Raw genomic sequence first — 24,715 nt, 5'->3', positions numbered from 1 at the left:
GTACAGGAGCTTGCAGACAGCACTCTACTATGTACCATGCTCAGTGCCAGCATCAGCATGGCTTTACCACAACTCCACATAAACTTGGTAAGGGAAGGGGGTTGTGACTCCACTTACAATTTTTATCTTGTGTTTTAATACAGAAGTTGCCAAATGAAAATTTACAGAAGAAAAGTGTTAATAAAAATAAAGTGAATATAATTTATTTTTGTATCTTGCATTCAATTTTACATTATTCCCGACCTGTTTTTTTTAAATGGCCTCTTCTTTAATTGGGATAGCTACTTAAGCATAATTAATGACACCACAGTGGATAGCCTAGAAATGTTCAAGTGTATTGTTCTACACATCTTATCAAACAAATCTAATCATCACTTGTATGTGTTTGTAAGTCAAGAACAGCTGCCAATTCCATTCAGTTGTCATGTGCTTCTTTCTATAGAGACCAAAATGTAAATATGTTAGATGTGTTCTCTCACTGCTGTTATTGTTGCTGTGGATATGGGTTCCAGTTTCAAATCTCTTTTGACCTTTTTTTTTTTAAGAGGTGAAAATCTGAAACAATCACAGATTGGAATTTGACATATTAAGTCATATCCAAGGGAAAAACATTTCTGGGTTTGTTTCTTTTAATAAAGCCTCACCCTCAAAAAACATTAACTAAAGTGTGTACTTCAAAGTTTAATCATTGAGGTGATGGGGACTTTTTTTTACATTACACAGCTCAAAATGAGTTGATTAAAAAAGTAAAGTTTAACAAGGGGTCATCTATGCAGTTTAACTTTGATCGTTAATTTACAAAGATGACCAAATGATTTTAAATGGGCTAGATATTTAACTCTGAAATACTGGTTGAGCAATAACCACATTGCAATATATAGAATGAGGATTTTCACTCTCACACTCAACCTGCATATTCTATTTTGCACATAATACATATACAATATTTTCATTTACTCAACTGAGAATTAATTAGTCCTTATGCAAACGAATCCCCATTCTGCTAATCAGCATTCAGGGGATTATATACATGTAAAACAGTTTTTGTATAACAGAAAACCATACATCTCCTGGATACTATGGTGATGAATAAATGTATAATGTCTGAGGGTGACAATGGGGAGGGAAAAGCAACTGTACATCCTCACACTCTGATTAGCCAAGACTGTTCAATTTCAACATAAATTCAAGTAAATTGTCATGAATGTGAATTTATGTTTCCAATTAGGAGAAAATAGATCCCTTTAGGCCTTAACTCAGAACTGCAGCTTCATTGGTTTATATTTATAGTGTATACATATGCATATTTGCTTTATATGTCACAGGACTTATATACCCTGAACTCCCTTCCTTAGCCACCAGTGAAGCCTCTAGCAAAGTGTGATAGACCTCACCTGCCTCTCACTCCCTGGCATCCAATGAGTCCACTTTTCAGCAGCTTCATTGGTTTTTCTTAATATTTGTCCTTTCTAATTTTATGTTCAGCTCTTCCTCATCATGATCCTCACCTTTCCCTTCTGAATTTCTCTCCCATTTACTCATTTTCAGTGTCTTAAAATCCATTTTCGTTACTCCAATCACTAATTCTCCATTCTCTTGCCTTCTGACTCCATGTTGAACCCTGTGCTCCCAGTGTTAAACTCCAAGTGCCTCCATTGTGCTTCCCGGCAGAAGGCCCTACCCCTGCCCAGAGCAAAGGGAGAACATGCACCAGGAAGCAATGCACTCAAAAGGCAGCAATGAGAACATCAGAGAGCCAGAATCCTGGCCGCTTTCTCCAAAGCACCCCTGCTCACTCTGCTCTCGGCCCCTCACAGAGATCACAGAGTTACTACTCTGCCTGCATTCTGTGTGCCAGCAGCCTACTCCTTTGCCCACAGAGATCAGTATGGGCTGGACACTCTGTACTGGTTTTTCACCATTTGAAGTAGCTTGTGCTTGAAAGTAAGGAAGATGACAGCAAAGGCAACTAGCAGGGTCAGGCAGGCAGGGAGAGTAAGCACCAGGTACAACAAAGCCATATTCACTGTCATCCGCCTGCAGCTCTGGAGCACAGACTCAGGCAGCCCCACTGTATTAATAATGTTAGAAGAGTAGTTGCAGGTGACCTGCCCCCTGTCCACAACACGCACTGTCCTGAGACTGTGAAGGAAGTCCCACCACTCCAGCTTGCAGCAGTCAAATGGGTTGTGGCTGAGGTAGAGCACACTCAGACTCCTCCCAAGTTGCTTCTGCATTGAGTGCTGTGGAAGAGAGGGAAGACAGTTTCTCCGGAGATCCAGGGTATGCAGTTTCAGACCGCTCAAGGACTCTGAGAAGTTGGTCAGGGAGTTTTCAGAGAGGTCCAAACTTACCAAGTTCTGAAAGCCAGAGAAGTCAATGTCTTCCATGGCGGAAGAGAGGCCAGTGTTCCTGAGAGATAAAACCTGCAGCATTAGTGCAATATCTTTTAGAGGTTGTAGGCCCCTAGTGAGTGCTCTCGGATTGTTAGACAGATCTAAGTGTGTTAGTGGTGTCCCACTGAAAGTATTGCTGGCCACCATTTCCAGGCCACACCCAGCCAAGTAAAGTTTCCTGAGGGATGTTACATTCCTTAAGTCTATGCAGATGGGATATTCAGCCCCATCTGCATTAGCTTGCTGGGGACAGAGGTCTATGTGGTTGTGACTGAGGTCAACTGTAGTGATCTCTGTGTGGGTGAAAATGTTAGGTGGCACCCTGTGCAACCTATTGGTACTCAGATTAAATGATCTAAGGTTTGGCAGGGTGCCTTCAGAACCTAGATCCACCTGCAGTTCTGAGAGCTGATTCTCGCTGAGATCAAGGTCCGTGAGCATGCCCAGGGGTTCTCTCTCCTGGATGTGAAGGGTCTCTAAGCAGTTCTGGTTAAGCTTCAGATGGGAGAGGGAAGTCATCCTTCCCAGGAAGCCATCAGGGAGGTACCGGAACTGGTTCTGGCTCATATCCAGAAAGCTCAAGGAAGAGAGATTGCTCAGGCTGACCTCTTCCCAGAGACTGAGGGTAGTGACATTAGTGGTATTGCCCTCTATGAGAAGGAACTGCACTGTGACATCCATGAGGGATGTAGCATTGGGAAGTTTGCGATAAAAGCTCATTTCATTGTCCCTCAGCAGCAGGGAGCGCAGTTTGCTCTGTCTTGGTAGTAGCGGGAAGAACAGGAGCCGGTTGTGGGAGAGATCTAGCGTCTCCAGCTCAAAGACAGCATCACCCTCTACAGCCAGGAACCACTCGATGATGTTGTTGCTGGCATTAAGTATCTTGAGCTGGGTCAGATCAAACTCCACGATGCAGGGAATGTAGTTGTAGGCCAGATTAAGCATCTGCAGGCCCTGCAGGCCTTCAAAGGTGCCCCCCTCGATCTCATAGATGTAGTTCTTCTCCAGGTTCAGCTCCTGCAGCTGGTTCAGGCTTTCAAAGACAGAGGAGTCCAAGCGCATTATGATGTTCCTGGCCATTGACAAGGACTCCAAGGAGGACAGGTTGCAGAGCATGGTAGCCACCATGTCCTCAGTGAGATGATTCCCAGACAGGTCCAGTTTCCTCAAGGCTGGTAAGGAGCGAAGAGCAGCAGCCGTCACAGAGTAGTTTGTAAAGAGGGTGTTGTCTGCCAAGGAGAGATTTTTGAGGTCTCTGCTGCCAAGGAAGGCCCCAGGTTCAATGAGTTCCAGTCTGTTCTCACGTAGGCTCAGTGTCTCCAGGTTTTGGTATTGCTGCAGAGAGGTATTCTTTAGGGTCCGTATAGTGTTGTGATCCAGGAAAAGCACCTCTATGTCAGCTGGGAGGTCTGCCGGGACTGTGCCTTGCCATCTCCCATTGCAATCCACAGCTCTGTGCATCTGAAACAAAGAATACGAATATATCTATATTTATATATAAACAACACTGGAAATAGTGAAACTGGGGGAAAAGGCTTAGAGTTCAGATGGGAGAGGGTGCACAACATCTAATTCTTTATTTTCTGCCATCATCCTGACCTCTCCGCCTCTCCCAGATGACAAACATCAGATGGTAGCAGCAGTAATTTTTGCTTGAATCACTGATATGGTGAAGCCTGTGGGCAGCTGGGGGCAGACAATAACTGCCCCTCAAAAGACATACGAGATCAGATTGGCCTACTCTGAAGTTACAGCCAGGGTCTGCTTTCCAGCTGACCAACTATGTTCCCTATCTCCTTTTAGGACGCCCTGCTGGGATGCACTGGAAAGCAGAGCCTGCCTACAGGAGTAAATCAGGGCTGGACATGATCCTGCTCCAACATTCTCCCAGCCTGCTTACCCTGTTGGAATAGCACCAGCCAGCCTGCTCCTGGAGGCTGAGTGGCTGACTTGCACCCTTCGTGGTTCCACGGGCAGCAGCAACACATCGCAGAGCACTGGTAGAGCAGACCTGCTATTAGAGCTCCCACACAGTGGATGTGGATCAAGAGATTGTATGTGGGGGTCAGTATCATTGAGCAGATGAGAAAGAGGATCACAGAGTATCGAGCAAATGAGGGACCAGGAAGAAAGAAAGGGGACTTCCCACCAAGGAGGGGGAAAGAGCCAATCAAGAAGAAAGAGGGATTTGGAATGATGCAGAGAAGAGGGTTCGGGGATGCAGGAAGAGGAGGAGAAATTAAGGGTGCAAAGCACAGAGGAGATGAAGGTTGATCTTGTGGTTAAGACACTGGATTGGGACTCAAATTCTGGGTTCATCTTCAAGTTCTGCCCCAGAGTCCCTGTGAGACCTTGGCTGAAACACAATCTCTCTATGCTTTCCTCAACCCCCCATCTGTAAAACAGAACAGCAGCATTTCCTCTCCTGTCTTCTCTACTTAGACTGTAAAATCTTTGGGGAAGGGGCTGTCTCTTACTTTGCATATGCACAGGATCTAGCACAATGATGCCCTGGTCTCATCTGGGAGCTATAGGCACTAATGTAGTACAAACAAAAAGAGGAGAAAACAGGACGAGAAGAGGAAAGAACAAAAGAGAAACTGGAAAAAATCCACCCTGTTCTAATCAGCGCCTCTTATCAGACAGAAGCTGGCTGCAGGGAGCAGAACCAGTTCTGTCAGCAGAAAGCAGCACAGAAGGACTGAAATCACCTAGCCTGGCTTAAAGGACTAAGGCTAAGAAATGGTGAAAATAAAGCAGGGGAAGCATTGCATTTGGTTTGGTATCACATGCCAGGCCAGATCCTCCGAAGGGCTCAGCACCCACAATAGGGGCCAAATTTTCAAGCTCAGTTCTATCAGGGCCGCCCGGGGGAGGGGGAGGGGGAGGGCAAGTGGGGCAATTTGCCCCAGGCCCCGCAGGGGCTCCCACGAGAATGTCGGAGGCTCCCTCCGCCTCTGCCTTCCCCCATAACTCCAGCGTCTCAGCACGCCGCGACCAGTAGCAGCCCTGGAGAGCACTGCAGTGGCGTGGCTGGTGCGGGGCCTGAGGTCCTCCCACTCGGAGCCACGTGGTAAGGGGGTGGGGCCAGGGCAGGTGCTACCATTTAGGCGGTTGCCTAGGGCGCCAAGATTTGGGGGTGCCAAAAGGCGGTGCCCCCAATTTTTTTTTACAGCGTTCCTATGCCCCCTCCCCAAGCGCGCAGTCGCCGCTCCACTTCTCCCACCTCCCAGGCTTGCAGCGCCAATCAGCTGTTTGGCGCCGCAAGCCTGGGAGGGGAGGAGAATTAGAGCGGGGGGCTGCGTGCTCAGGGAGGAGGTGTAGCAGAGGTGAGCTGGGGTGGGGGGCTGCCGCACGGCTCCCTGGGGGGAGGAGCTGCCGCAGGGGGGGCGCCTCAGGGCGGAGGGGGGGGGCGGGGAGCTGCCGCAGGGCTGGGGGGGGGTGCAAGGTGGAAGTTTTGCCTAGGGCGCAAACCCTAGCCCTAGGCAAAACTTCCTCGCACCAGCCCTGGGCGGGGTGGCAAGCTCCGGTGGGCCGAGCGGCAGGAGCTCCTGGACGTGGCTCGCTGAGACGGGGGTTAGCGGCATAGTAAGACCCTCTGAGCTGGGCACTCCCCCCCCAGCCCTGACCCCCAGTTCCGAGCCCAGCCCCTCAGAGCCAGGCACCCCCCAACTCCCCCCAGCCCTGACCACCGGTTCCGAGCCCAGCCCCTCTGAGGCGGGCACCCCCCGACTCCATCCCCCCCACAGCCCTGACCCCCAGCTCCAAGCCCAGCCCCTTTGAGCGGGCACCCACCGACCCCATCCCCCCACAGCCCTGACCCCCAGCTCCGAGCCCAACCCCTCTGAGCCGGGCACCCCCCTGACCCCATCCCCCCCACAGCCCTGACCCCTAGCTCCGAGCCCAGCCCCTTTGAGCCGGGCACCCCCCGAGCCCAGCCCCCCCACAGCCCTGACCCCCAGCTCCGAGCCCAGCCCCTCTGAGCTGGGCACCCCCCAAGCCCAGCCCCCCACAGCCCTGACCCCCAGTTCCAAGCCCAGCCCCTTTGAGCTGCGCACCTCCCGACCCCATCCCCCCACAGCCCTGACCCCCAGCTCTGAGCCCAGCCCCTCTGAGCCGGACACCCCCCTGACCCAGAGCCCAGCTCCCCACCCAGCCCTGGGCAACAGCAGCGCCACCCCCAGGCAGTGACAGCCCATTGGCACCAACCATCACCCAGCAACAGCCCATTATGTAATTGCAAATGTATACATACCATTAAAGCATTTAATGTTTTTAAATAATGTATTTCGTGTATTTTCGAATGATTAAAAATTAATTTTTGAATGTATTTCACTGGTTATTTTTTACATTTCCAAGTACATGTTACTATAGTATTGCAACTTTTTTTTATGGAAGGGGTCCCCGAAATTGCTTTGCCCCAGCCCCCCTGAATCCTCTGGGTGGCCCTGAGTTCTATTTACCTAAGTAAGTGGTCGGATTTTCTGCAGAGCTCTGCACATTGGTCAGTATGTTGGGTGCAGCTGAGATCTTTTACAAATCTGGCCCCAACTGTTGATGTTGAGCACTTGAAAATCTATCCCTTAGCGTAAAAGCTCCTGGGGCATCTTCCTCTGCTTGCCGTATAGCCTCAAGCACACTTCACTGATCAGCAAATAAGCATCATTTCCAGACAGGGAGCTGCAGCTGCTCAGCACCTCTGAAAATCAGGCCCACGATACCAGAAGTTACCCAAAAACTGAGGCACCTAGAAATCAGTGGCCACTTTTGAGAGTACACACAGGATTTCCAAACTCCCCCCGCCCCTCCTATTTGTGAATCACAATCTCTAGCCTACCCAGCTTCTTCATTTGGCATCACGTCCCTCTCCACCTCATTTCCATATTTTTATTGATTTCAAAGACAAAGTGAATAAATGCTGTTCCTATGGCAATATTTATCTCGACACCATTACAATGCCCTATTCCACTTGATCAATCAACTCCACGAGATGCCCTGCTTCATTCACTGTGCACCATATAAGCCTTTTGTCGCATATTCAAAAATGGCAAACCAGGTTTTGCTCACATTTAAAAAAATGCAACAACTTTGGGCTGAGATCAAGTCTGGAAAATGCAGCCTGAGGGTGAAAGTCATAGGCTAGAATGAAAACAATGGAATAGGGCCTACACTGAGCAGTCACTGCCAGTGCCTCTAAAGTACATACTCAAAGTATACACCTGCTTTTCTCAAGGCAGTGTGCAGCGAGAAGTGAACAATTAATAAGTTCACAGGTTTGCATAAGAGGACTCACTAGTTTGCAGGTCCTGTGATACGTTGCCAGGGCCATTCCAGTCTTGTTTCCCCATCCTGCTACTATAAAGACTAGACTCAGGGAGAGACTGAGAAACATTGACTCCATCTCAACAGCAACGGTCCTGCAAAGAGAGAAACCAAAGATAAAGACACATTTGAAAGATCTACTCTGCTTTTTTCCCCTTCATTCATGATTATTTTTTGGCACACCAAAGGATTTCCCAGGAAACATAAGACAAGACAATCTCTGCCTCCCAAACCTTCTTACACGGACCCAGGATTTTAGATCCTCTGTCAGCCCAAGATCAGACTTGGGCTCTAAACATTTTCTCGGCAGCACTTCCCTCACACTGTGGTGTTGGATCCACTGCCCTTAACAAGCCTAGCTATACAGTGTGGGACTAATGCCCCACTGGAGCACCCTTTGCACGATGGCATAGGGATGACACTGGAGATGTGGGTGGAGCACATTGGGCTTCAGTGGCTCTCAGTTGACTTAACAGTTCCTAGAGGGCTATTACAAGACAGCATAACATGCCTCCTGGGGGGCAAACTCTGCCCCAGGCTCCAGCTAGGGAGTGAAGCCACTTGTGTCCCCCCCTTTCCCAGTGTGTCCAGTGCCGTTCCAATGCACTGGGGAATTGGTCCCTTGGAGTTTGAGTCCTATACAGGAAAACTTGCACGGAGCAGGGCCGGCTCTAGGTTTTTTGCCACCCCGAGCAAAAAAAATTTTGGCTGCCACCCACCCCAGCCCTGGGCTCTCCCCCCCCCCCACACCAATGCCCTCCCCCACCCGCACCCCGTGCCGCCCCAGCCCCATGCAGGCAGAGCCGAGAGGACAGACACTGACCCCCAGGTGCCCAAGCCGTGGGGGTCCCCCGGTGGGGCAGTATCCCCGGCTGCCCCGCTCGGAGCCGGGCTCTGCCTCTCCCCACCCCTGGCGCTGTGGGGGCCCGGGGCAAGCAGCATGGGGATGAGGCGGGGGAGGTGCGTGGCAGGCTTGGTCCGGGGGCAGCTCCCTGGCAACTCGGGCTGCCCAGCCACTCACCCCATCAACGCGCGAGCCAGGATCCGCGTCCCCTGCCCAGCCCGGCGGCGCCCTGCACAGCCCACTTTGGCAGGGAAACACCGCGCCGCCCTGGGGAGATTCAGAGCAGCAGCGGTGGCAGCAACGGTGGCGGCAGCAGGACCCCTCCTCCCTCCCTGCATCCTGGGCCCTGCTTCCCTCCCTCCCTGGCGCCTCACACACTCTGGGAGCCCCTCTCGCCGCCGCAGCCCAGGCTCGGCTCCAGGGGATGATGCTCTGGCTCTCCAGCAGCAAGGCTCTGGCCAGGGCCGGCTCCTGGCTTTTTCCCACCCCAAGCAAAAAAAAAAAAGGGGTGTGTGTGTGGAGTGCCGCCCCTTGGAAAGTGCTGCCCCAAGCACATGCTTGGAGTGCTGGTGCCTAGAGCCGGCCCTGACTGGAGGCATCTTCTGGCCCCAACTTTATTAATTACTCTGAGGTTTATTGCAACAAGATGGGCTCTTTTGCACAGTCCAGCCTCTGGGGTAAGAATAGGGCAGGTTAATGTTGTGGTTCTGTAGTCCAATTCTAAGCCACTCAGGAGGCTCTCTAATGCTAATAGAGACGTAACCTCACATGCATTTACACTGAGGTCCAGTGGCTAGGGCACTCTACTGGGACTCAGGGCCTGTGACCTGGGGCAAGTCATTTTACCTCTCAGTGACTCTGTTTCCTTTCCCACCCTTTGTCTATCACACCTATTAACATGATAAACAACAGTATTTAGGCACTTAACTCCCACTGAAATCAACTGAAGTAAAGAGCCTAAATGCCTTTGAGGATCTGAGGCGGAACTCTTTGGAGCAGGGACAGTTTCTCACTGTGTGTCTGTGCAACACCAAGCACAATGGGACCCTGAGCTCAGCTGGGATTGTTGGCACTGGTGTAATATACAGAACACAAATTCATACACAGTTTAATAGAGGAGTAGACAATGTGTGTAGAAATATGCTACATTTTGACGCTAGGATGTGAAAATCCTTTTTAAAGGAACATCAGCATCTAATTGAATAGCTATTTGCCCACATGGATTAACTGACATGTTTCATAAAGAAGTTTCCCTCTATATTATAAGTTGCAAAATCCATTACATCAAGTGTTCTCTTTATGTGTCTTACCAGCAAACAAGGGGTTTGATTTTTTAGCCATGCTGAGCACCCACAACTCCGACAGAAACCAAGCCCTGAACTCCCCTGAAGATCCAGTCCTAAATTAAGGTTCCAGTGATGGAGACCAATGGAACTTGCTGCTTTTCGATCAAGTGAAATCAGATAATAATGGCAATTCATGGCATCAGAGTTTATAACATTTGCACGCAGGAGAAGGATAAACCTAAGGCAACCATGCCGGGAGACCTTGATTACATTACTCACAATTCGCACTCTATGAGCAGTGTTTTCAAATCTGTGAACTAAAGAAATGGAAGAGTCTTTCTGGCAGCTGAAGTGGTTAGATCTAGAGTCTTGGACACACCTGGGGCAATTTTCAGATTTTTTAAAATTTTTGTTTTTACCACCAGCCAAACCACCACTAAATCACAGATTCAAACAGTGTAAAGCCAATGTCTTATCAAAGAGATCGCTTACTGCGTCTCCCTGGGGGTTCGCACTCTTCTTTCTATATTTCCTCTGGGACAGAACCTTAGCTGGTGTAGCTCAGTATAGCTCCACTGAAGCCATTTGCAGCAATTGAGGATCTGGCCCTCCATGCCTCGAGCGGTGCCGAAATAACCACCGGAACAGATGCGGTATTGAAACCTAAAACAGACCAACCTTGATGCATCTTTATTTCAGCCTTTTCCAGCGTCCTTGTTTCCTTCACACTGATTTTTCTACCGTATTTCACCTTTATTAAACGTTTCAATGCATTTTAACCTCAAACTCTTTCCCTTTTCAGGGGGTTCTCTCTTTTCTGACTCAGCCTTTCTCTCGGAGCCGACGTGTTTGCTCTCTCCCAAGCTGTCTGCCCAGTATTAACTGTCTTCCCTCCAGCGACAGCCCTCCTCCCTCCATCTCTCTCCCGGCTTGCCCTGTTGGGCTGGGGGCCAAAGCGTGGCTTTTGCAGCATCCTCCAAACACGGGTGGTGGTGAGCGTTCCAAAGGGAGACCAGGAGAGAGAGCGAACTTAAGGGCGTTGCCTCCCCGACGCTGGCACAGCCCTGATCACCACTGAGGACACTGCGCTATATTTCTGCACGCCGGCCGGCAGCACATCGCCGCATACAATGCTTGGAAACGCTCCACGCTCCCAGAGCTCAGACGCTCACACACAGTAAACCATGGGTGCCATGGCTGTCGTAACGACCGACCACCCACCTGGGAGTTTCTTTCCGACCGTTGCCCTCCCCTGCACCCACCTCTGAACTTTATCTTGGACAGGGCGAAGCGCAGACCCCAGTTTTGGGGGTTACTCACCGCTCGGGGCAGCGTGCACAGATCGCGGGCACTCATGCTGCACACAGCCGCCCTCCTGCTCTCTCTCAGCTGCTTCACAAAAGGCAACGTTAGCTGCAGCCTTTTTTTTTTTTTTTTTTTTTCTTCCTCTCACTTAGCATCAGGTTAATTTAGATCTTGCGGAAGGAACTAACGGAAACGGCAGTCACATGGATTGCAAAGTTAGCTGCAAGCCACTCTGCTTACTGATATCAGCACTTACCCAAGGGTCATGCACATGCAAGTCAATTAAAAACAAGAAGGAACCAGGAGCGGGGGGGGGGGGAGGGGAGGGAAGGAACTAGCCGAGGTCCAGGCTATGAAGCCATTAGCTGAACTCCTGTTAATTGCTCTGGGACCTCTTCTGGGGACAGACTGTATGAGTGGTCTGACTCTGCTATGACTAGGGTGACCAGATGTCCCGATTTTATAGGGACAGTCCCGATTTTGGGGGCTTTTTCTTATATAGGCTCCTATTATTCCCCACCCCTTGTCCTGATTTTTTACACTTGCTATCTGGTCACACTAGCTATGACATTTGTGTCAGGGATTCTCTGTTTGAATAAGGGAGCAAAGACAGCACAGTTTCAGTCTGATCAGACAAACTGGAGCCCATTTTAAAGCTATCCCACTACAACAACCTGCAGGCTATATACAGAATGACACACAACATTCCCATATTCTGCAGTGCTCAGAGGTTACCCCCTCTCCCTGATTCCAATGTAACCTTCCTCTTAATGTTGTGATGACCATCTTTCTGGCTGAGGAATATTCTCTGCAGAGCCAATCAATACCACTCCTCAGGTAGGCTAACTCAAGGATCACTATCAAACTATGGGGAGCAGACCCTTCACGAGGGACCCAATCCAACTCCCACTGAAGTCAAAGGGATTCTTTTTCCATTCATTCCAACAGGATATGAACCCAGCCTCTAACAGTCCTAGCCCTTGAGCTTGGGAGCAAAAGACCAGGACCTGGAAAGAAATCTGCACCTCCTGCATGGTTGTGTTACACCAAGCCAATGGGCCAGCTCAGAGCCTCATTTAAAGAGCTCTAAAAGCAAGTCCTAGGAATTATGTTATAAAGACGATCCCATGTACCCAAATTCTGCCCCCAAAGACCAAGGTTTCTATAGCATTGAGCATGGCAGTTGGAAATTCTGTGGCAGCTTCATTTAAATATTAAAAATGGAATTTTTTATGGAATTCAGTACGAAAATGCTAATACCATCAGTGCAACATTCCCCATGTTACTTTCTTTGATATTAAATTATATTTATTTTAAGCCATCCTCACATTTTAAATTTTCAGTGTTCTGCAGAGCTTTGTATTAACTTCTGCCATGCAACGAAACTCATTGGGAGTGATGGGAGATTGGGCTGCAGCATAAAGAAAATTGGAGCTTTTGGTAGAGGAGGCAGTTTGGGATTGTGAGATAAGCACATTAGTTGTGTGCTTTCTGCAAAAACAAGCAGTACAGAAAAAGTTAACAGTGCTCACCTTATGTTGGCATCATTAGGTTTCAGAGCTAACACTTCAGTGGGGCAATGGGAAAGTTTGCAACACTCTCAAAGATAGCTTCAGGCTGGCTGCAGAATCAGGAAAACAGCACTGCAGTAGCTACAGCCAGCTCATGTTTTTAAGGCTCTCTGCAACAATTAGGGTTAGAAACAATTTTTTTAAAATAAAAAAGGAGATTCTAGAGCAGAATTCTGCAGCAAGGGGTGTAATGTATGTTGTCATGGAATACAGGGGCCCTTGTTATAAATATCTGCAATGTAATGGTGGTGAAGGCCATCTTCAGTTCATTCCTCACATAGCACAAACAGAAGACTTATTAACTACACTCTCTGCCATGCATTTTAATGCATTTTTAATCAATCAAGTAGTTCTACACTGCAATAAGGCATAAAGCAAATCTCTAGCAGTTTAGGACAAAAGAAAACAGAGAAAGAAAATGAACCTTACTGCTCCCTTTCCCACTTGCTCTCCTCTTCCATAAATAAGTCCTGTCACGGAATATACTGGTGTGTTCACACCTTCTACACATTGTAATAATTTTTGCACAAGGCATGTTTTGTGAGGTGGTATTTAAAAACTCATAACTTGCTGATAAATAATATCATGGCAAAATGCATGTAGCAGCATTCTATATGAAGTTATAAAAGCAAGCTGAAATCATGACTAAGGCTATGTCTACACTACAGACCTTACAGTGGCACAGCTGTACTGCTGCAGCTGCGCTGCTGTAAGGTCTGTAGTGTAACTACTCTATGCCGGCAGGAGAGAGCTCTTCCATCTGCATAATTAGCCCACTCCCACTGAGCAGCAGTGGCTATGTTGTCGGGAGATGCTCTCTAGCCGACATAGCGCTGTCCACACCGTCACTTTTGTTGCTGACACTTATGTCGGTCGGGTGTGTGTTTTTTTCACACCCTGCCGGACAAAAGTGCTAGTGTAGACATAGCCTAAAAGTAGGTTTTCCAGAGAAGTCTGCGGAGTGGCCAAACCAGTTCCTCAAAGACAAAGGGCAAACTGAGGCCTCAACCAGGTGTGAACAAGGCTGATGGACAATTACCTGCTAAGCAGCCATTCTTTGGCAGGAAAGGAGGCAGGGCAAAAAAATCTACATCTTCACAAAGAGTTCCCTTCCATGTAGACTCCCTGTGGCCTTGCTTCCAGCTGGAAATGCTTCTCAAAGTGGGACAGGACTAAGAAGGGGCAAATACCCCAAGGTACAACCCTCCCCGCCCGCCCCCGCCCATTGCATTCACTGTACCTGAAGCGACAAAGGCAGCATTCGTCGGACTCTGAGAGAAGGGGTCCTAACCTAAGAAGTTTGGTCAGTGAGACAGCTGAAAGTACGTGATGAGAAAACTGCTTTGAATTTAACACAGTTTGTTAAGTTAGACACTAGTAAGTGTTTTAGCTTTATTTTTCTTGTAATCATTCTGATTTTTATGCCTCATTACTTGTACTCACTAAAATCTCCTTTGTAATTAATAAACTAATTTTACTGTTTTATCTAATCAAATGTATTTAAATTGGAGTGTCTAAATATCTATTTGAAATAATAAATTGGCATATTTATTGGACAATTGGAAAAAGGTAAATATGGTGCCCATTTTTAAAAAGGGAAGGAGGAGAACCCGGGGAACTACAGACCAGTCAGTCTCACCTCAGTCCCTAGAAAAATCATGGAGCAGGTCCCCAAGGAAACCATTTTGAAGCACTTGGAGGACAGGAAGGTGATCAGGAACAGTCAACATGGATTCATCAAGGACAAGTCTTGCCTGCAAGCTGATTGCCTTCTATGACAAGATAACTGGTTCTGTGGATATGGGGAAAGCAGTTGATGTGATATATCTTGACTTTAGCAAATCTTTCTATACGGTCTCCTATAGTATTCTTGCCAGCAAGTTTAAAAAGTACGGATTGGATGAATGAACTATAAGGTGGACAGAAAGCTGGCTAGATTGTTGGGCTCAATGGGTAGTGATCAACGGCTCGATGTCTAGTTGGCAGTCGGTATCAAGTGTAGTGCCCTAGGGGTTGGTCCTGGGGCCAGTTTTGTTCAATATCTTTATTAATGATCTAGAGGATGGTGTGGATTGCATCCTCAGCAAGTTTGCAGATGACACTAAACTGGGAGGAGGAGTAGATACGCTGGAGGGTAGGGATAGGATACAGAGGGACAAATTAGAGGATTGGGCCAAAAGAAATCTGATGAGGTTCAACAAGGACTAGTGCAGAGTCCTGCACTTGGGATGGAAGAATCCCATGCACCGCTACAGGCTGGGGACTGACTGGCTAAGCAGCAGTTCTGCAGAAAAGGACCTGGGGATTACAGTGGATGAGAAGCTGAATTTGATTCAGCAACGTGCCCTTGTTACTAAGAATGCTAACTGCATATTGGGCTGCATTAGTAGGAGCATTGCCAGCAGATTGAGGGAAGTGATTATTCCCCTCTATTCGGCACTGGTGAGGCCACACCTGGAGTATTGCATGCAGTTTTTGGCTCCCTACTACAGAAAGGATGTGGACAAATTGGAGAGAGTCCAGTGGAGGGCAACGAAAATGATCATGGGGGCTGGGGCACATGACTTATAAGGAGAGGCTGAGGGAACGGGGCTTGTTTAGTCTGCAGAAGAGAAAAGTGAGGGGGGATTTGATAGCAGCCTTCAACTACCTGAAGGGGGGTTCCAAAGAGGATGGAGCTTGGCTGTTATCAGTGGTGGAAGATGACAGAACAAGGAGCAATTGTCTCAAATAGCAATGGGGGAGGTCTAGGTTGGATATTAGGAAACACTATTTCACTAGGAGGGTGGTGAAGCACTGGAATGGGTTACATAGGGAGGTGGTGGAATCTCTATCCTTAGAGGTTTTTAAGGCCTACCTTGACAAAGCCCTGGCTGGGATGATTTAGTTGGTGTTGGTCCTGCTCCAATGACCTTCTGTGGTCTCTTCCAACCCTAATCTTCTAGGATTCCTTTTAAAGAAATAACAGATCTAATATAACCTATATTGTCCAGGAGAAGACTGGGCAGTACAGGACATACATTTCTGGGGGGAAATCTAAGACTGGGTGTGTGTTGAGGTCACCCTGCAGTGTAACCAAGGCTGGTGAGAGCCAGGGTGCAGCTGGCAGGCTGCAGTTACACAGAGACATTCAGGGTGTGCTTGTGTAACCCACATACCTCCTGGGTGTGGTGTTCTGTCCCATCTGGTGGCACTGAGACCGCTTAGACAGAGAGATTCATGAGTCTGCTCTACAACCTTAGCTAATAGGCATATGGCTTTTAGCTCGTGCAAGTAGAGGCTCATGCATTTAGCTCCAAAGGTCCCAGATTCAATCCCGACAGCCGGGGTCTGTAGGTGTTACAAGTGGGGGCTCATCCGGGATTTTAACTGGGAAGTCGCTGAAGCTCGGGACATGCTTCCTCAGCTAGGGGAAGTATGTAACCCACACACCTCTTGGGTGTGGTGTTCTGTACCATCTAGTGGCACCAAGACCACTTAGAGAGAGAGATTAATGAGACTGCTGTACAGCCTTAGCTACTAGCCCTCTGGCTTTTAGCTCATGCAGTAGAGGCTCATGCATTTAACTCCCAGGTTTGATCCTGCCCACCAACGACCAGGGTCTGTCAGTGTTACACTTGCATGCTGGCAAGCTGTTTGTGAGCGACCCAGGTGGGAGCACTGTAAGGCATCCAAGGTTGCAGGGCAGGGGTGAAACAGCTGCTCACTGGTCTGGATTGTACCTTGGGTCTGTCAAAACTGCTGCCAATGGGCTTAAGCCAGAGCATGTGTCTAAGTTGGGGGGAAGTTGTTTGTTTTATTGCCTTTACTCTGAATTTTGTTTCTTTTTTGGTATAAGTCAGGTCCCTCCTGTCATTTTAGTACAGTGTTCTGTGGTTTCATTTCCTTCATTTTCAAGGAAGTTTTAAGAACAGAAATCAAGAAGGAAAAAAGACACTCATCTGTTGTCTAAAGTACCAGAGATTGTGATAGAGGCCTCAGTGCTGGGCAAAGACCATGGGCTGCTCTGAGTTACACAAGGGCTGAACAGGGTTGAAAACTAGTCATAGTCTGCTTTTGATGTGCTCCACACTCAAGTTCTTTGGAGCTTTCACATCTTCTGAGCTACCAGAATTCTAGCTTAAAACAGATCAGGAAACCACAACCCCAATAGATAGTGGAGTTTGAATTTCCTGGCATACATCCCAGTGATCACACTGTGGTGAGGTACCCACCAAGACCGCTGAGTAGGAGGCAGATAGGCTGGTAAAACTGCAACAGAAAGTGGCTGGATGAGAAGCAGCCCCTTGTTTGCCGATTAGCAGGCCTCAATGTGTTATTTTCTTTCCTGTGTGGAACATGATTTCTTCTAAAGTGGAACCTCTGGTAGTAAGGGTCACCCATAGTTCAAGTAGCTGCTGCAAAAAAAGCAGATCAGCATCTCCCCACGTAAATAAGAGCTAGATGCATAGAAATGTTTATCGACAAGCCACATCTACTCACAAATTGACTTCAGTACTGGGAACAGTGTAATCCATGAGAAGTCCAACAGAACAGCACAAGAGCCTTCAGAATATGCAAAACATTATGGGCATGTCTCGAGGTTCTAGTTGGCAACTGGCTGTGAATAGAGTCCATTGGAAAAACAAAGCTGAAGGAATAAGAGAACTGACAGCTCCATGAGCAGGGGGTTGGACTAGATGAGCTCCTGAGGTCTCTTCCAACCCTGTTATTCTATGATTCTATGATACTGAAGATCCTGGGACATTTCAGAGACAAAGAAAAAGGATTTTAAGCAGCATCTCATTAGACTTGAGAGAAATTGTTTTTAGTTACTGGAAATGCTGTGTAGTTCCAACAGTACCTATTGTAGGCCCCTGCTTTCATGTTTGATTCCAGCTCAAAGACAGATGTCAGGTTGGATCTGGTTGGCCACACAATACTTTGCGTTGGGGCCACTTACCTTGTGGTCTAAAATCTCAGCTTTCATTTAAAAACATTATGTTTTCTAGCCATTACGGTTGTAAAGAAAACCTTCAAAATGTGATCCAAGTGTTACTTGATGCAGTGATATCTACCAGAATCTGCAGACAGCCTGGAACAATTTTTCTGAAAACCTGAAATCTCTCGTACCTCAATAGGATGCTCACTCAGAAACCAAACACTGATCGTTTTAATGTCAGTATTGTTAACTACTTTACTACTGAGATCCAAGCCTGCAAGAAAGAGGAACAATCATTATGAAGATCTGCACATCTACTGTATTATCTTATCTTAGCATCATGAGGAGGCCAAGTTTGTGACATAGGCAGAGTTTGGGAAACTACCATCACTTATTTTTTCCCCATCTTAATTCTGATCCAAAGTAAATTTGACCAAAACTCAGCAATTTTGTTACTATAGAGGGGGGAAAGGCTTTTTCTGTCAAAAACTATATTAAATATATTCACCATCATTTGCATGTTTTGAAACATCCAAATGAAAAAAAAATCAAAGTTGATCTTCAACTTATCTACATCACATATTTTTATTTACTACTGACTGATGTATACTGTATAGGTAATGTAAGTAAATTAATATTTCTGTAATTAACCTTTGTATTTAATGTTTTTCACTTTGAGCTACCTTTTATAGGAAAAATAGCATAACTTATTACAATGCATGGTAAAACTCATCACTTTACATTCCAACAATAAGCCTATCTTAGGGTCCTATATTGCTGCCCATCACCATAGTATCTGAGCACTAAGGAAAGGAGATTATTTATAAAATACTTCTACTCATGATAAAATAGTTTTATGGAGTCATATTATAAGTAATACTATTAAGAGATATATCTTAAAAAGAAACCAAAGTTCCACCATTTTTCCAAAGCTGGAAACACTTCTAATCACAGGTGCCAGATGTATTTTAAAATGAAGCATGGATTTAAATATACTTTCTCTAAACCATATTCCCATGCAGTCAAATTTAACAAGAAGTCGTTCATTGGCTAAGAGAAAACAGTTAAAACTGGACCTAAATAATGGCTTGATTTTAAGTTAGAGTTCTGGTACTGTTCTCCCTCCTGGCTGAATGTCTCAGGATCCTTATTTGCTACCTTGTTCTTTTTTATCCGTTTACTAAATGGGAGTCCAAGTCCCCAAAATTAAAGATCCTGCAAAGACTTTCATGTTTAAAGTTAAGCAAGTGTGTAAGTCTTTGCAAGATCAGGGACTTGTCAGTTTATCTGGAGCTTTACAGGGACCGGGGATACGGTACCTTAGTTCCCTCTCCAAGAAAAACTTATTTAATTGCAAGTTTCAGAGTAACAGCCGTGTTAGTCTGTATCCGCAAAAAGAAGAACAGGAGTACTTGTGGCACCTTAGAGACTAACAAATTTATTAGAGCATAAGCTTTCGTGGACTACCTAAACTGAGCTCTATCAATGCCAGCAACTTCAGAGTGTCTTTTTTCCCCAGCTGCAGCCAGAATTCTCTCTTTGTTCATATATCCAACAGCGCTTTTTCCTTGCTCCAAGCCTTTTTGCTGAACGTGTGTGCTAATACTTCTACGCCTATCCAGAGTGGAACTTTGTGCTACAAATGTCTCCAGTTTCAGAGCTTTCAGGGATCCCCAATATTCAGAGTTCTAAATCTGGGCTAACTGCTCCAGTGATTTCAATCTATGATAACTTTTAAGCACTTGCTTCACCAATGCAGCCTGAACAGGGACCACAGTGGCCATCTTGTCCTATGATTGCATCTCTGTTCACATGCAGCTAGATTGACCCTGTTACACCTATTTTATTGTCCATGTTTTTCTCCCCATTAATACAACAAATCTCAATGTTTACAGAGGAGAAAATGCTCTGTGTGTTCAGTTTTGCTTCTGGAGCTTCCAGCAACTCATGGATCAATAGTTCTTTCTTCTGAGGGGTTTGCCATTGGGAAAAACTACAGTCCAAGGTCTGAAGGTCAAGGTTTAAAGAAGTCATTAATTCTTTACCTTCCTTTTTAACGTGCATTTCTACTCTGAAAAGTGCTTATTGCTGCTCTATGTATATTCAGTCACATCTGCTGGCTTGAGTAAAAAAACAATTTCCTTCACTCTTTATCTGCCTTTTGTCTTTTTTTAAGATTATTACTTTGCAGCAGGGATTGCATCTTCCCATGTTTGTATAGCTCCTAACCAAATGAGCTATAAGCTGTCAATCATTTAATAATAACGTACTGCTTTTCACTCCCATCAGCCCTGCAAAACCAGCACACCTGAGAGCATGAAATAGGTTCTATCCTTTCTTGTGCATCATTATAGTTGTTTACTTCCTTTCTACATTAACACCTTGGCCAGGGCCGGCTCTAGGCACCAGCACTCCAAGCATGTGCTTGGGGCAGCACTTTCCAAGGGGCGGCACTCTACACACACACCCTTTTTTTTTTTTTCTTGGGGTAGGAAAAAGCCGGGAGCCGGCCCTGGCCAGAGCCTTGCTGCTGGAGAGCCAGAGCATCGTCCCCTGGAGCCGAGCCTGGGCTGCGGCGGCAAGAGGGGCTCCCAGAGTGTGTGAGGCGCCAGGGAGGGAGGGAAGCAGGGCCCAGGATGCAGGGAGGGAGGAGGGGTCCTGCTGCCGCCACTGTTGCTGCCACCGCTGCTGCTCTGAATCTCCCCAGGGCGGCGCGGTGTTTCCCCGCCAAAGTGGGCTGTGCAGGGCACCGCCGGGCTGGGCAGGGGACGCGGATCCTGGCTCGCGCGTTGATGGGGTGAGTGGCTGGGCAGCCCGAGTTGCCAGGGAGCTGCCCCCGGACCAAGCCTGCCACGCACCTCCCCCGCCTCATCCCCATGCTGCTTGCCCCGGGCCCCCACAGCGCCAGGGGTGGGGAGAGGCAGAGCCCGGCTCCGAGCGGGGCAGCCGGGGATACTGCCCCACCGGGGGACCATCACGGCTTGGGCACCTGGGGGTCAGTGTCTGTCCTCTCGGCTCTGCCTGCACGGGGCTGGGGCGGCACGGGGTGCGGGTGGGGGAGGGCATTGGTGTGGGGGGGGGGGGAGAGCCCAGGGCTGGGGTGGGTGGCAGCCAAAATTTTTTTTGCTCGGGGCGGCAAAAAACCTAGAGTCGGCCCTGACCTTGGCACACCTTCTGAAGGCAATGGTAACGCATGGGCCATCACTGATGGTATAATTTTACCCACAGAACTGTTTTTTTTAATTGACAGTGTACAAGCAGCAAAAAATCCAAGATGAGTTTGCAGTTGGGAAAAAATACAGTTGGACTCCATTGTGATGTTGCACTCCATATGCTTTATGGAAATATGCTTATGACATAACTGGAATATGCTTTACACTATAAAGTTTATACAGGGTAAACTCAAATTGTTCACCCTCTGTAACACTGATAGAGAGGTATGCACAGCTGTTTGCCCCACCCCCAGGTATTAATACATACTCTGGGTTAAGTAATAAAGAAAAAGTGATTGTATTAAATACAGAAAGTAGGATTTAAGTGGTTTCAAGTAGTAACAGACAGAACAAAGTGAATTACCAAGCAAAATAAAATAAAACATGCAAATCTATGTCTAATCAAACTGAATACAGATAATCTCACCCTTAGAGATGCTTCAGTAAGTTTTTTCCTCAGACTGGACACCTTCCAGGCCTGGGCACAATTCTTTCCCCTGGTACAGCTCTTGTTTCAGCTCAGGTGGTAGCTAGGGGATTCCTCATGATGGCTTTCCCTTTGTTCTGTTTCACCCATTTATATATCTTTAGCATAAGGTGGGAATCCTTTGTCCCTCTCTGGGTTCCCACCCCCTCCTTCTCAATGGAAAGACACCAGGTTAAAGATGGATTCCAGTTCAGGTGACATGATCACCTGTCACTGTAAGACTTCAAGCCTTCATTCCTCCCAGCCTGACTCACAGGAAGGCTTGCCTGCAAACAGAGCCATCCACAGTCAATTGTCCTGGTTGATGGGAGCCATCAAGCACTGCTACAGACTAGGGACCGAATGGCTAGGTAGCAGTTCTGCAGAAAAGGACCTAGGGGTCACAGTGGACGAGAAGCTGGATATGAGTCAACAGTGTGCTCTTGTTGCCAAGAAGGCTAACGGCATTTTGGGCTGTATAAGTAGGGGCATTGCCAGCAGATCGAGGAATGTGATCGTTCCCCTTTATTCGACATTGGTGAGGCCTCATCTGGAATACTGTGTCCAGTTTTGGGCCCCACACTACAAGAAGGATGTGGAAAAATTGGAAAGAGTCCAGCGGAGGGCAACAAAAATGATTAGGGGTCTGGAGCACATGACTTATGAGGAGAGGCTGAGGGAACTGGGATTGTTTAGTCTCCAGAAGAGAAGAATGAGGGGGGATTTGATAGTAGCCTTCAACTACCTGAAGGGGGGTTCCAAAGAGGATGGAGCTCGGCTGTTCTCAGTGGTGGCAGACGACAGAACAAGGAGCAATGGTCTCAAGTTGCAGTGGGGGAGGTCCAGGCTGGATATCAGGAAAAACTATTTCACTAGGAGAGTGGTGAAACACTGGAATGCGTTACCTAGGGAGGTGGCGGAGTCTCCTTCCTTGGAGGTTTTTAAGGCCCGGCTTGACAAAGCCCTGGCTGGGATGATTTAGCTGGGAATTGGTCCTGCTTTGAGCAGGGGGTTGGACTAGATGACCTCTTGAGGTCCCTTCCAACTCTGATATTCTATGATTCTATGATTAATGGCCCACACTTTGCATAATTACAATAGGCCCTCGAGTTATATTTCATATTTCTAGTTTCAGATACAAGAGTGATACATTTATACAAATAGGATGACCACACTCAGTAGATTATAAGCTTTGTAATGATACCTTACAAGAGACCTTTTGCATGAAGCATATTCCAGTTACATTATATTCACACATTAGCATATATTTATAAAATCATATAGAGTGGGCCATCACAGTGGGGACCCACAGAGACAAAAGACTCCCACCTCGTGACAAAGCTATAAAAAGGGGGTGGAGCAGGACAAAGGGGAAGGAGTCATGAGAAAACCTCTGCTAACCACCTGAGATGTCTGCTGGAACTAACAGAAGACTGTACCAGGGGAAAGGATTGGGCCTAGACTAGGAAGGAGTCTAGTTTGTGAAAGAAGCTTATTGGAACATCTTTGAGAGTGAGATATTACCTGTAATCAGTTTCTTAATGTATTAGGCTTAGACTTGTGTGGGTTTTTTTATTTTGCTTGGTGACTTACTTTGTTCTGTCTGTTATTACTTGAAACCACTTAAATCCTACTTTTTATACTTAATAAAATCACTTTTGTTTATTAATAAACCCAGAGAAAGTGATTAATACCTGGGGGAGCAAACAGCTGTGCATCTCTCTCTATCTGTGATACAGAGGGCGGACAATTTATGGATTTACCATGTATAAGCTTTATACAGAGTAAAACAAATTTAATTTGGGGTTTGGATCCCATTGGGAGGTGAGTGACTGGCTGCTGGAGGCAGGTAACCTGCTGAGATATTTCCAATTAAAGCCTGCAACTTTGGGGGCGTGGCTCAGATCCTGGGTCTGTGTTGCAGCAGGCTAGCGTGTCTGGCTCAAAAAGACAAGGTTCTGGAGGCTAAGATGGCAAGGGAAATGGGCTCAGAAGTAATTTCAGCACATCAGGTGACAGTCCCAAGTGGGTCTCTGACTGAACCAGTCATATCCATACAGAGCAAACTTGATCTGGGATCACAGAGACAGACAGAGCTCCACAATACCATTTTTACAGTCACTTCTCAGACTAGATTCCCCCTTTAACCCTTCAAGTCTTACCATATAAAAGCAGCTAGAGTTCCACAAGGAGATCAGAAGGAAGTCAGATTTAGGTCTTAGTAGAAAGCAAAACCAAGCTTCTAGGACCACAGTAGCATTCGGGTGTGTGCTGGTCAATGGCTTAGCCACATCTGCTTTACCGACTGATGTGAAAAGGCTAGGTATACCGCTTTTCAGGGTCCAGCGACTCAGTAGCTCCCTCCCTGCCTGGGAGACTCAGAAGAGGGCAGTGCTACCTCAGTGACATCTTTCCTTCCTTTTTCCAAGAACACAAATTGAAATGTAAATGAGGAGGAAGTGGGTCAGGGAGGAGATATCCACAGAGGTGACATCATTTCCTTCCCCATAAATATACCCGACCCATGTGGAATTTTTCCAAGTTAGATAATGCTGCCTCTGCTAGTGTTCACTTACTCATCCTTTCCCCATCACACCGTAGGCAGCGGGAGCTATAGGACCAGCCATCAACAGAGTAGCCCCTATAAGTCCAGCCACAGGCTGGAAGGAGGAAGAGTGGTCAGCAAATCATAGAAGATTAGAGTTGGAAGAGACCTCAGGAGGTCATCTAGTCCAACCCCCATCTCAAAGCAGGACCAACCCCAACTAAATCATCCCAATCAGTGCAGAGGCACAAGGGAATCCCCTGGTTCTATTGGATGAAGCTCCCACTTTTCTCAGAAAGGTAAATCCCATTCCCTTAATATAAGAATGTGACAAATTGAGATGAATTTCCTGCCCCATTTGTTGTATGTAACAGGACTAGATAGCCCAGAATTTCAAACATTAAATGTATTAACCATGTCTTACATTCCAATATTAAGGGAAAGCTAGTATTTGCACTTCCTTATAACTTGTGAACCAAAGTAAGGTGTACTGGAAATTTAGATGTTCTAATCTAGACAGCTGTTAGTAATTCATTTTTATATGAATACATAAAGTTTTTAAAGGTACAAGATAGAAAAGAATACACTCTGGTCTACCCAGAGTTGAGGAAAAATTCAGAGGTAATCTGCTGCATCCTATATTTTGGTCTCTGGTTGCATGCATCTACACTAGAAAATTTTTGATCAATTTTCTAGCAGTGGTGAAAGTGCTAGTATAGACAGAGTTCAGGCATTTTTACCACTGTGATCTAAAGCTGCTCAGCGCAGCTTTTCACAACAGTGGTAACAACTCCTGAACCCCATTTATGCTAGTGCAGGAACACATCGTTAATTTTTCTAATGTAAA

At 46.9% G+C, this 24,715-nt stretch overlaps 1 protein-coding gene across 3 annotated transcripts; it reads right to left on the bottom strand.

Annotated features, from left to right (window-relative positions):
• Positions 1-220: 220 nt before the first annotated feature.
• On the bottom strand, positions 221-23,556 carry NRROS (negative regulator of reactive oxygen species). 3 transcript variants are annotated; one of them, XM_054040042.1, is made up of 3 exons: positions 23,486-23,556; positions 7,690-7,813; positions 221-3,857 (listed from the first exon to the last, which is right to left on the bottom strand). In XM_054040042.1, the coding sequence occupies exons 2-3, from the start codon at positions 7,795-7,797 to the stop codon at positions 1,884-1,886; spliced, it is 2,082 nt and encodes a 693-aa protein (XP_053896017.1). In that variant the 5' UTR covers positions 7,798-7,813; positions 23,486-23,556; the 3' UTR covers positions 221-1,883. The 3 variants fall into 3 exon arrangements, with proteins under 3 accessions (XP_053896017.1, XP_053896014.1, XP_053896015.1); XM_054040039.1 differs by lacking the exon at positions 23,486-23,556 and adding an exon at positions 11,169-11,279; XM_054040040.1 differs by lacking the exon at positions 23,486-23,556 and adding an exon at positions 10,341-10,357.
• Between the last annotated feature and the right edge of the window lie 1,159 nt (positions 23,557-24,715).

This window comes from Malaclemys terrapin, chromosome 9 (assembly GCF_027887155.1).
Source record: "Malaclemys terrapin pileata isolate rMalTer1 chromosome 9, rMalTer1.hap1, whole genome shotgun sequence".
Taxonomy (NCBI): domain Eukaryota; kingdom Metazoa; phylum Chordata; order Testudines; family Emydidae; genus Malaclemys; species Malaclemys terrapin.
Note: the sequence above shows the minus strand (reverse complement) of the source record. Positions and strands in the feature narration are given on the sequence as shown.

Excerpts from the sequence above, each read along its gene's own strand:
- NRROS (XM_054040042.1), bottom strand. The coding sequence starts at position 7,797 with ATGGAGTCAATGTTTCTCAGTCTCTCCCTGAGTCTAGTCTTTATAGTA. Across the intron at positions 3,858-7,689 it reads ATCACAGGACCTGCAAACTA|ATGCACAGAGCTGTGGATTG; the intron begins GTGAGTCCTCTT and ends TCTTTGTTTCAG.